Below are 13335 nucleotides of genomic sequence, written 5' to 3'. Positions count from 1 at the left end.
TAGCATGGGAATAATTATGCTTTAAATTTAAAGTGCATGCTCAGTGCCAGAAAGCACAGTCAGCCCTCCATCACAGCTCCTATTTTCAGCACATTTCAAAAGACATGAACTAATTGAAGAAAACCCATGCCGTAGCAATCTGAAGTCTAGTAACATTGATAAAGAGTCAAATCCTGAGACTTCTGCTCAGCTCAAATGTTTTCTTCTGTCCTAGTGAAACTGTGCTGAAGAGAGCTAAGGAAAAAATTTTCTTCCATCATTTCAAATGTGACTTTTGTGAAATCAGCTGGTAGCATTTGTGTCCACTGATAAAGTTCATATGACATGGAGACTTCCCACTTATTTGCTATGTGTGACCACAACCCCTCCAAGACAAGCTTGAAGATACCAGCTATATCATTTGACCCTAATCCTTCCAGCTTTACTACAACACAAACATATAGTACATTTACATTAAGCTGTTATATAGTACATTTACATGTATATGCATATGTCTTTCTGGAATAACTTGCAGATCCTAGAAATCCTTCTGTTTTCTGCTTTTATTCTTTGCATATCATTGAACACCGTCTTCTGAGAAGCAAAACTCAGCATAAAAATAGCATATTTAAGGACTACCAAAAAACCCTCTAGAAGAAGTGGATTGCAATATATTAGTTTATTTAGCTGGATTTATATCTCTAAGGACTTCAAGTTGCCTTGAGTTGAAAACAGGTTTTTCTAAGATAGTGTTAACATGAGATATTTTTTTGTAAACGTCAGTGTGTCCTTCAGGCTTGAAATTCACCAGTGATCTTAACACTGTTTATTTTGCCAGACAACTGGCACAATCACACAGTCACTGACATGCTTCTATGGGCTTTTATACTCTAGCTGGGTGAGACGGCAAAAATTTCCCACTGAGCTCTCATCCTTTTAGCTTTCAATCCAGAAACTGAAATGGGTAAAGATTTTTTTTTAATTCTTTTTGGACTTGCAATAAACAGTAAATCTTAGCTTTGAGACAGACAGTGCACAGAATCTTCATGTATTTGGTGGTAGTTTCACTCCAAGAAATAATTTTTTACTTTGAAGCAGATTAAAAATGTATTACCTAGGCATAGCATAGCTTGGTCACAAAAAACTCAGTCACAACTGCAAGAGAAATGAAATTTGTACTTAATCATCCAGGCAGCCTTGCCAAATTCCACTGATTTTTGATTAAGCAAAACAGACAGATTATCACAACTAAGACTGTCCTTCCAATCAGTGGCCTCTGCATGAAATCAATCCTTCTGTATTACACTGTAGTTAAAAGGCCCCTGTCAAGAGAAAATTCTTGTTTCATGAAAGACCTACTAAGTTTGTGTTATTCACAATGTATTTCACAATTCTTGCAGTTTAAATTTTGCAGACGTAGAAGGGTTGTTGTTACTGTGTTTTTTTTGTCTCGTAATCACTCATCTTGTTGATTCTAATATAGCATCCATTGTCAATATATTCAATGGGTCAATTTCATTCTCACTTATAAAGTCCACTTAATCTTCCAAGGAATCATGAAAAGCTTCTTGGTTCAGAAATGACGTGGGAACATTTTTAAAGAAAGAGTTTCAAGGAGAGGTGTTTGTTATTTTTTAACTAAGGTTTTGCACAGGATAAACATCATTCTAAATGACAGCCTGTCCCATCCCTATACTTTATACTCAAGAATATCCAAAAGGACTTTGAAATTGTGTATAAAGAATGAACAGGTTGAATGCTTCTCCCAGAATTTGTGTGGCTGTTTGAAAATCTACAGGATTTGCTCTTCCCTTTCGTGGAAACCTCTATGGAAAACTCATACCCAGGAGTTAGTGCCCCGAATAGATTTCACGGCGTTTTTCGCGTTCTATATTATTCAACAAGAGGAAAGATTCCACTTCCATACATCACACGTATACCTAAGGTGACCAGCTACTTGGTGAAAACCATTTCCCTATATTTTAAAGCTGATAAAACATTTCACATACATAGCTGTAGCTTCCTCTGCAGTAAAAAACATCATTTTTTGTCACATACCTTTTTTTTGTTGGTGGGACAAATGTAGAAATTGTCGATAACAGTGGCAATCCCAGGCTGTAGATTCAACTTTGTGTATAACGTCCCAAAATCTGAGGACCTGAAAGAAATCAAACATCTGTAAGTGCTTTATTCTAAAGGCTTCAGCACAGAAATGCTCTGAAGAATGAAAGTATATAAATAAAAAACCACTTTTTATAACTATCCATTTTCATTACTTCTCTGCCACTCTTTTGGTCTCTTCTTTGCTCATCAGTAATTAAGAGAAACCTACCAGTATAGGAATATTTTTAAAGTCTGAAAAGATATCACTAGTTCTGACTTTATTTCACAGGTCTATGCAGTGCTAGCTTTTATCCTGACACTACTCAGTGCAGAGACAGAAGTACAAAATATACAGCTTACCACCACCATCCACCCACAAGTTTTGAAAAAACTGCTAAGCAGAGAAAAGGTTTGTATGAGAATACTAACAGAACATGCTCACCTGCAGAAAAAGAATAGCTACTTTCAGAACCTGGTTTTGTGTAAAGAGCAATTTGGTCTAAGGTCTGGAAGGCTTTGGAATTGACAAAAGTATTCACTCCTGAATCTTTTTTCAGAGCATCACTATAGTTCTGAATAAATAAAGCAGGTACTTAACCATCAGTATTTCTTACACACTGAGATATTAATACTACAAATGAGAGCACTAAGCAGAGACTGCCTTGTATTCCTGAAAACCTGACAGCAAGAAATGACATCTGGTTTAGATACCTTCAACTGCAGTGCCAAGTATAAAATCAATGAACAAGTAAAAGGTTAGTTTAGCAAAATGCTAATAAGCAGCATTCAAAGCAAGTCACATCCAAAATTAAATCACTTTGGATGAAGCCTCATTTTTTCTGTACAGCATCAACTTACACCATATGGTCTCTCCACGTTTACAACTTTTCCCTTCTTATTTGGAAGGGGACTCATCCAAGGCACCTGTCCCTTTCTCCACCAAGAAGCTCTCCCTAGGACAGACGGTTGGTGGGTGGACTTCCACACTATTACATTCTCTTCACTGGAATAACCATATCTGTTTAAACAGGACTGAAGGTGCCCTGCCAGGTATCTCCGTGGTAACACGCTGCAGCTCTCAGATCCAGCCTATCCAATATAATCATTACCTGTGTCCCTGCCAGCATGACACTGAGGACAGCCTATAACTGATTTCTGCCCTGTAGCACCATTCTCCCCTTTTTATCATTCCTTAGAGGGCTCTTTCTTGCATACTCCTCACCCAGATGAGTTATTACTGACATTCATACGGACAAGACTGAGTAAAGCAAGAGTGTGAAGTGAGACATGGAATCCCTAGCTCACTATGTCCTTGACAAAATGACTCAAAGCAGATCTCCTTCAAGTTACACAAAGCAGAATAATCACCAAGAAGACATCTGCCTGCAGAAGGTCAACTGGCCTCCATCTGCCCATGTCCCCATCCCACAAGGAATGACACTTAAGTCAGAGGACATGTGATATGAAGCTAGTGGCTACTTTGCTATCACTCGTCCAGTTGACCACACATTGCAAGAACTCCTAATTGTGGTCTTGGAGTAGCTTTTTATGGTTTTGTCACCATTAAGAACATGAGGCACAAAAACATACAATCATAGATTGGTTTGGGTTGGAAGGGACTTCGAGGATCATCAAGTTCCAATGTCCTTACCACAAGCAAAATAGTATGGTATGTCTGGATTAGGCCCAAAGGCACAGAAGTAAATAATAATTTGTATTTACCTTATTCTTCTGCTGTGTCTATGGGTCAAAACTGACTGTGATACACAGATCATACTCACAGCCTGAGGCCAAAAGTATACATATTTTATAGTCACATCTGAACAGACAAGGTCTGATTTCTTCCATGGTGTAGTTTTGTTTGCAAATACATAACAGTACATTAAAAAAATTAATGTAATCAAAGAAATTCGGCTCAGACAAATTATAATGTAGAAATCAAATACATACAATTGCACTGCACTCAGTATTTAGCACCAGGCTAATTAAAATTCTAAGGGGAATAGGGTAGACAGTGCTAAATCTAATTTGCCTGAGGTGTTTGACAGAGAAGAAATTGAAAGAAAAAGTAAAATACAGACTTCAGTCAGATGTACTGAAATTATGCAGAACAAGTATGCATGCTGGAAACAAAGCCTAGGATATTCTCTTTGACGAAAGAATGCTAGGTCAGTGGCTTGCCCAGTAATAAATTCCAAAATCATTCTCTGAACCTTGAAGATGATCTAATAAAGTAAATTAGAAGAGGCAATTCCAGGATTAATGCAATGGAATCACTGGAGAGTGACACCACAGGAGTGATGGGGATGGCAACTTTATCAAGGTATGAAAAGAGTAGAGGCAGGAAGCCCAAGGAGGATAAAAAGTTCCAGTCTAAAACGTCCTATTCTAATTCTTAGTATTTATATAAAGTATTACAAAGAAAGAATAAAGTTATATCAAAAAGAGCACGCTAAGTTAACAAAGGTATTTTTAGAGAAAGGTAGAAAAACTATAGTAAAAATTATTATTATTATTATTTTTCATACAAATGAGCTAATTCGAGGGGGAAAAAACATCAGAAAAAAAGAGAATTCTAATTTCAGTCTCACACAATAGGATAATGCATATCCATAAAGATGCACCATGCTGACAGAAGAAGACTCACATTGGCAGAAGATCTCCGGATCTATTGAAAAATTTATTCAGACTCCAAGATCTTCTTACTTTTCCCTTGAGGTAGCCCCAGAATATCAACTACTCCTTGAGAAAACTATGTACAAGAGGACATTGCTCTAGGGAAGCACCATCCAAAAGTTTAGTTGGCTTTCCAGACCACAGAGAGAAGAACTTTTAGTTGTGTTGTTTGTTTGTTTGTTTTTTGTTTTTAGTTTCTGTTTTAAAATCCAAGATTGTATTATTACAAAAGTGTTAAGAAAAAAAATAAGAAAAAAAAAAGAAGAAAAACAAAACAAGCAAAAAAAAAAACCACATACCTTTTGTACTTATCAAGAAAAGTATTTTCTTTCCTCTCTAAAAAATCATGAAAAAATTATTTCAATGTAAAACACTAAGAGGATACAGTTACAGTATAAGGAGTCAAAGGAGACTTCAGAAAAATCCTTGCATGGTGTAGCTTATTTGCAGTGGGAGCACAATAGCAGAATTCTATAAACTCAAGCAAGAAGAGTTAAGGGTTGATTTCTTTAACACTGGCCTGATCCACAGCTCTGAGGGCTGTGGATACATTGACCATTTTTGCTGCGAGACATTTCAGTGGATACAGAAAGCTATTCAGCTGTTATCTCAAACTTCCAATTATCCAAGCATGCAACAACAGCTACAGACTATGTGGAAAACGGAATTGTAGAATATCCAAAGTTGGAAGGGATGCATAAGGTCCACAGAGTCATAGAATCACAGAATGGCTTAAGTTGGAGACCTTAGAGCCCATCAAGTTCCAATCCATGTATAGGGTTGCCCCCCAATAGATCAGGAGCCCAAGGCTCCATCCAGCCTGGCCCCGAGTGCCTGCAGAGCTGGGGCATCCACAACCTCTCAGAGCAGTCTGTTCTGGCACCTCAACACCCTATAATTAAAAACTACCTTCCTAATATCTAACCGAAATCTCCTCTTAGTTTAAAGTAATTTTCCCTCATGTTATCACTCCAACTGTCACTATAAGCAGAGAGCAGAGCTCAGTGCTGTTCCATCGCTCCCTTTGAGGAGCTGTAGCCGCCATGAGGCCTCTGCTCAACCTGCTCTGGGCTGAAATGCAACCTGTTCCTGACAGGCTCTCCCACTAGGTAATAGATTCGTTGGAAGTGTATGCATCTGCTGAAGTGTGTGTCATTATTCACTTCTGTGTTCAAGGAAAAATCACTTGTCACTCTCTGAACATGTGGTGAAATAGCAATCACTAAAATAGAACAATATTACAGCACAGACAGAATTATGTATTTTTATCTTGTTTTAATATAGTGAGCTCAAAGTGTGGTTGGGAAACCTTCCAAATGGTACAGAAATTTACTCTGATGAAAATCAAGAAACCTCAAAACCCCCTAAACTCTGGAGAACTTTGAATCTTGTATGTTGAAATGTAATTTTTTAAATTAAACTAAAATAAATCTATGTCTTCGACAGCTTGAAGCAGTATCTAAACTCTGAGTCTGGACACCTTTCAAACACTGTGTGAGAAGAAATGTAACAGGTACCAAAGCAGACATGAATCAAATGTTTGCCTGTCCAAACTTCACTATTATACAGCTCTCCATTGAAAACTCACACCTAGAACTCAGTATTTATGTTAGTTGTCTTTCCAAAAGATATTTACAAGTATATAGTAAAATAGATACAGCAAATATAATAAAATGTAGATGGCAAGATGCTAAGGAAAAACATCTGAAAGGTCAAAATTGAACAGATGCATAAGACTAAGCATGTCCAACTCACAGTCCACAGGCTGCATGCAGCCTGGCATAGCTCAGAAAGCAAGTTGACAGGATGGCATCTGAAGCAAAGGTGTGCCACTGAATTGCTCCATGTGGAAATAATTGCTCCCATTTACTTCATTAGCACTTTCTGAATGTTTTTGAAGACCAAACAGTGAATGTGAACACAGTGAGATGGTGTATTTCCACAGAGATGACAGCAAGTGTGGGTCACCACTGCTGGTACATATTTTTACTAGCGAGGCATGCATGCTCTTGTTCATCACTGGTGAAAATGCACAGCTAATGGTGGTGGCTAAGTTGAAAAATACAGTTTTGTAGCTGAGAATTTTCTCTATCAAATAGTGTTGTTGTCCTCTTTGTATCTCTTTTACTTTGAATGGAAATAAACAGGACGCATTACATCTGGAACATATATTTTTTTGGTCTGTTTATTCTTATATTACATATATGTATAAGCAGACCAAAAAAATTCCTCTTCACTCAGTGCAGCCCAAAGGTTGGGCACCCATGTATCAGGCAATCCAACAACATTTGCCAGGAAAAAAAAAAACATTCTGAAAGGGAAGTAATCAGAAGAATATCATTTAAGTGGTACACTCATGCATCTTCCTTAACTGAACAACACAGGAGACTTCAAGGGCTCTCACATGCACAGCGTGGGAATTGCAGAGACATTGGTTAGCACTGTGAAAACTTTCTGAACACTGTCACCGCTCTCTCCCCACAAATCCTTAAGCCTTACTTCACAGTAGAAACACATTATAATGGTTGAGTACCAGTACCTGAATCATATACTTAGAAATTCATGCAGATGAATGTTTCTTCAACAGCTATACAAAAGTACGACTTCCAGCAGTCCAATTGACAGATTACTTGTCAGCTGCTGGCTCTACTGAAGTACCTTCCTCTGCTTTCCAGAAAAGTTGAGCCTTTTTGAAGATATGTGCACTTTTTCCTCTCAAAAACAGAAGAATTCTAGAAATATTTCTTTGATTTAATCCAGTTCTACACTAAACAGTCAATGGTACAAGCAAGAGCTAACAGAAACAATTCACTACTTCAAATGTAGGAGATACAGAGTTTACTTTTTTTTTTCCTTCCCCTTTGTAGTATGAAAATGAATTTATCCTGGCTTTATTTACCAATCCATTACTGATAATGTTAGTCAGACTCTTAAGAACTGTTTATCACAACATTCTCTTTGGCTAAAGTTAACTGCTATTGCTCTGTATTACTCTGATGAGTATAGAAGATGCTACAACTCTATGTTTATACACTTACAGAGATTGGTTCCATTACTACATAGACACAAAGAGTCCAATAGTGTCAGTCATTAAATGCAAGCACAATGAAAGACAAGCAGCTATTTGCAGTAACTTTTAAGCAACTCATAAACGTATATTCACATTTGACTGTAAAATACTATCTCCAAAAACTCCAAAGGGAAAAAACAAAGCAAAACCTGAACATCTGCCCAGTTAGAACTCAAGGTGGATCAAACTGGCACAACATCTAGAACAGGACTTTTACTGAACGTGTAAAATGTACCTGACTTAATCATCTGACCTGAGAGAGAAAACTACTCCTGTGTAACCAGAAAAAAAAAAAAAAAGTAAAAAAAAAAAGTAAGAATTAAGAATTAGGCTGCTGGGTACTTCAGCAAGACAGGTCTTCTCTTGGAAACTATGGTTACAAACTTCAAAACAAGGAAGGAATAAGATACTGCCCTCTTTTGCAATGTGCTTGAAAATGAAAGAAAAAAGCTAAACGATGCTACATGAGACTGACAGTCTGCTCCCTGGTGCCACACAGGACCTGGTCTGACTGACCCATACTGGCATGCCATGCTGCAGTGCTCTGTACAGATGCTGCAATTGCCTTTGCAGAAAATTATTTCAAGTCTCACAACACAGCACAGGAAACTGATGGTGACTTTTGAGGGAATGTGGAAGGTGGCAAGTTGTAACTATGTCTTACAATGAAGGTGATATTTGACACAGAAATATGGCAAAGAAATTTAAGCCAAGGTTCTTCTTTCCCTACGTATCATGTTTTCTCTTGCTGATATCCTCTGTCATGCATTTATCATGTGTTATTTGGTAATTACTTATAACCAAAATACTCTGCAGTGTACATACATGCATTTAAACTCCTACAGATAGCAGTGCTATGTTTTTAGTATATGCTACAGATCTCCCAGGACTGTATTTAAACATTCCTGCTCTGCACAGCCTCGTTGTACACCACCAGTTATCTTTTGCAGTCCTTCATTAGTCCTTCAATATACCACAAACATTCTGCTCATTAGCCTATAATCGAGCTGCTTATCAGTTACATTTTTAAACTCCTCATTACTTTGCTGCACAGCTCCACTCCAATAATTAGACTTCATATTTTACAGGCTTCCATAACACTGCATTAGTTTCTATTAGCTGCAATCACCACTTTTTCTAATGGAAATGATTTGTTTAGGTGGGATATCTATTTTGAAACTAGTGTCTTGCTGAATTGATTGAATTCCAAAAGCACAGAAACCACTGGTGGCATATGTGAAAAGGTACATTGTGAAGTCACATTCACACAGCTTTAGCAATGAATCTGCTTAGCCATATAATGCACAACATCACAGGGATAGGGACAAGGAAGCCAAGAAACAATGAGGAAGACATGGATAAAATGTAATTTTCTAAAATTAAGATTAGAAAATTAGATAAATTAACAAGATTGCCAGAAGCAGAAACATCTTCGTGTCATTCCAGAATGATTCCTTTTTTGTAAGTGTTGTGATTGGAAACAAAGTTAATTACAAATGAAAATTTCTCATTTGATATACTGACATTCTTTGAGGAAATAGGTTGGTTCAAAAACATTTTCTTGAGGATTGCATGGAACATTAAAATTCTCCACCGCAGAAAAATGCTAGGTATTTCCTACAGCCTGGGATACTACACACAGCTGAAATATTTCTGAAACAACTTTATTCTCCCAGAAACAGTTGGGCAAGGCAGGTCTTTGGAAGGCAATAAGGATGCTGGGATAGGTTCATAGGTTCATAAGGTTGGAAAGTACCTACAAGATCATCTAGTCCAACCATCCTCCTATCACTATCCCTACCCAACTACTAAATTAAGTCCTTTAGCACCTCATCTAAACGCTTCTTGAACAGCGCTAGGGATGGTGCCTCAACCACCTCCCTAGGCAGGCCATTCCAGTGCCTGACCACCCTTTCAGAAAAAAAATGTTTCCTCAGGTCTAATCTAAATCTTCCCTGGCGCAACTTGTGGCCATTCCCTCTCGTCCTGTCATTACTTATCAGGGAGAAGAGACCTACCCCCTCCTCACCACAACCCCCCTTCAGGAAGTGGTAGAGTGCAATAAGGTCTCCTCTGAGCCTCCTCTTCTCCAGACTGAACAATCCCAGCTCCCTCAGCCGCTCCTCATAAGACTTGTGCTCCAGACCCCTCACCAGTTTTGTTGCCCTTCTCTGAACACGCTCCAGGGCCTCAATGTCCTTCTTGTAGTGAGGGGCCCAAAACTGAACACAGTACTCGAGGTGCGGCCGCACCAGAGCTGAGTACAGGGGGATGATCACCTCCCTGCTCCTGCTGGCTACACTGTTTCTAATACAGGCCAGGATGCCGTTGGCCTTCTTGGCCACCTGGGCACACTGCCGGCTCATGTTGAGCCGAGCATCAACCAACACCTCCAGGTCCTTTTCCTCTCTACATTCTTCAAGCCATTCTGCCCCAAGCCTATAGCATTGCAATGATGTAGATTGCAAATTGTGAATTGCAATTATTGCATGGATGTATGAGAAGAGAGAATTTGGCCTTGCGCTTTCTGATCAGAACAGCAAGAACATGTAGGAATTAAAAAAAAAAGAACTGTTAATAATTTAATGAATTTTATGTGCATATCCACACACAATTGTGTATTCCTCTAGCAAAAAGCATTACCAATTTTAACTACTGATGCTCCAGGAAGTGGATCTCTTCTTCGACTTGATTTGTAGAAGTTTTTACTTTTCCTGCTGAAGTGCTGACCTCAGCTTTATGATTGCTCTTGGTGAGAGGAGGTAGGGAGTGAATTAGAGGGCCAGACTGTAACACTATAAAAAGGTAAATACATCCATCTTCTGTCAGTGATTGGACTGTGTTACTCTGCAACTGAAGCTAAATGCCTGGAAGAACTGAGGGAGTAACTAGGAATTTATAAAGAAGGAAAATATTCCCAAACAGTAAGTAAATACAGATAAACAGACACTGCAGAATATTAAGCCTTGCTCTGAGTGTATTAAGGACCTACCAAGCCCCACACAGTCATTTCTTGTAGGTTTTTCTGGCACATTTCTCCAAAACTTCTTATACATCACAGATTGAGGCTGGGCACTGTGCAGAGGGAACACAAGTTAATCTAAAATGTCAGCTCACGCATCTCCATTGTTAAAGGACTAAATGTTCTAATTTACTACAACTACCCCAGGAACAAAATCCATACAAGGAATTTTAAGGCATCACTTCGAATCCTCATCCTACCACAGAAATTCACTGCCTCACCCACGTGAACCCACCATCACGGTTTTGAGTTATCTGAAGTCATGAAAATTTCCACACAGTTAAACAAGCTCACACTTTCCTAACAGCCATAAAAAGCAGTGTGTCTGCCTCCTGACCTGCTGCTTTGCAAACACAGCGGTTCCGCAGTTACCAACAGCAAAGCTCACCTTGTGAAGCTGCAACCACCACTTTAGCAGAATATGTTTCTTCTACTTGGTAACAACCCCAGCCTTAACCTCCTAATAGTCTCTGACAACTGCAGTCTCTCTCCTGTGGCTGCAGTGGCACCTGGAGAGGGTTTGATCCATCAGCTGAAGCTTGGCCCACTGTTGGACTAGAAAAGCAAGCAGCAATAAGACCCCAGCAGATACTTCTGCTTTTATAGCATATCTTCCAAACCCTTGGCCAGACATAAATCCAAAACAGATCCAGAAAAGAGACAGACAGTGCCACCACCAAGGCTCTTAAAATTAGAAGGCAAAACCAACCTTGTCTGAGACCCTGAGGACTCTGAGAGACCATTAGTAGCAGAAGGTGAAGTGTTCCCATAAACTTTGCAGACAGATTACAAGGGACAACCACAGCAAATGCAGCACAGTTTGCTAGGAAACAGAATGTGAAGACAAATACATGCATTTACACAGTTTCCAAACTAAGACAACACTTCATAGCAACAAGGCCAGGAAGCAGGCAATTTTATGGCCATTAATACTTTCATATGGACTTACGCTGCTTACACACTCTTGTAATCAATGTTCTAAAATTAAATCAGAAAGGAGATGATCCTTGGTGGAAACAGCACTCTGCAAACATACCATGTTGGATCCATTTTGTAAAAGGAAAGTGGCAGTGAGAGTGCATTTACAGCTGACACTGTTTTAACAGAGAGTAGGTGATATATGCCAGGGAGACATGCTAGTACACTTGTTCACTCGGTGATGACTAACTGCTAACCAAAACTCAGTCCATGATAAATTGTTGGCATGCAATTTCAAATGCAAGTGAAAACAATTTCCACAGAATAAGATTAACTCTTTACACTTAAAGTAACACAAAGAGCACTCAAGGAGCTGAAAACTTCAATCACATTCTCATCATGCAGTCAGGGAGACCAGGAAGAGAAAAAAATTGGCCCTGCACCTAAAAAAAAAAGTACCTTTTGAATGAGTGAAGATTACTACAAATTGTCCTGCTTACCCTAACAGCTGCTTTTCAAGCTCTGCAGGTGTTTGGGGTCTCCCATGGAGGTTGAGGGCAGCAGGCAATGACCTACTTGACCCCAGGAGTTCTGTGCTGGTAGGTGTTCTAGGTCACAAAGTGAATTAAAGGGTCTGGATCACTAAGAGCTCTAAAGAGAGGTCAGCAGACTTGACAGCATCCAAGATCAATGGGATCCTCAGACACTGCAGCTATAAGAGCCTGAAGCACACCATGACGACAAAAGCTGGAAGCTAAGTGAGTGCTGGCATGTGGAGGACAGCTCCTGCTCCATCCACCGGTCTGTGACTTCAAAATACTCTCAGTGCTCTGCAAGCAAACATGGGACTGGAAGCAGCATCCATCAACATATCAAACTGGCTGAGCCTGAGAAGCAGCACCAGGAGAAAGGTGACAGTAGTCAAGGACATCACACTACAGTGGATGGGGCCCTCATCTGCTGACCTGATCTGCTAAGCAGGGAGCTTTGCAGCTTGTCAGGGCTTGGATCTGTGATGCGGTAAAGACACAACTGAGTTTTTTCTATTCCTTAATTTTTTAACCCCTGTTGCTCTTTCTCATGAGCACCAGCAAGACTGCTAGGGCATGTGAGAATGTACCAATCATACTAAAACTCAGCTCTGGAGGCAAAGAAGCCAAAGAGGAGCCAGGCTGTTTTCTCCTCTGTTCTCCTATTGCAGGCAAAGGGCTTGAGAAGGCATGAATGGATCCTGCAAGTAAACATTTAGTTGTGTTGCTGGTGTTGACAACAGTGATTTGGTTTTTATTACCTTAGGATCCTCTCTCTGGAGACCAAGGTCTGATTGAGAGAGCTAAGAACAAATGCTGAACAAATAGGTATTCTGTTTTGTAAGAAACATTTGAAGGTGCAGTGTAAGTTAAATAAAACTTATTGGATTTTCACTGAAATAATACTGATGATAAAGAAATAAAAACAAAAAAAATTCTGGCCCAGCTCTGATATCTTCATAAACTCACACAGCACGTGAAGTGAATGCTATTGCAACTCTACAGGAAATAAAAAGGATTCTTATTTGAGAACTCCA

General features: G+C 39.2%; 1 protein-coding gene across 1 annotated transcript in view; it reads right to left on the bottom strand.

Moving 5' to 3' along the window:
• Positions 1 to 13335, bottom strand: part of SORCS2 (sortilin related VPS10 domain containing receptor 2) — a 518453-nt gene that overhangs the window by 215919 nt on the left and 289199 nt on the right. Inside the window, exon 3 of the mRNA XM_065735796.1 lies at positions 2038 to 2137. Coding sequence (XP_065591868.1) covers positions 2038 to 2137 — 100 coding nt within the window. The remainder of the gene's footprint in view (positions 1 to 2037; positions 2138 to 13335) is intronic.

This window comes from Cyrtonyx montezumae, unplaced genomic scaffold, assembly GCF_038088225.1.
Source record: "Cyrtonyx montezumae isolate F1298 unplaced genomic scaffold, pur_monq_1.0 scaffold_2, whole genome shotgun sequence".
In the NCBI taxonomy this organism is placed as follows: Eukaryota; Metazoa; Chordata; class Aves; order Galliformes; family Odontophoridae; genus Cyrtonyx; species Cyrtonyx montezumae.
The sequence above is the reverse complement of the archived record's forward strand: the minus strand, read 5'-3'. Positions and strand labels throughout refer to the sequence as shown.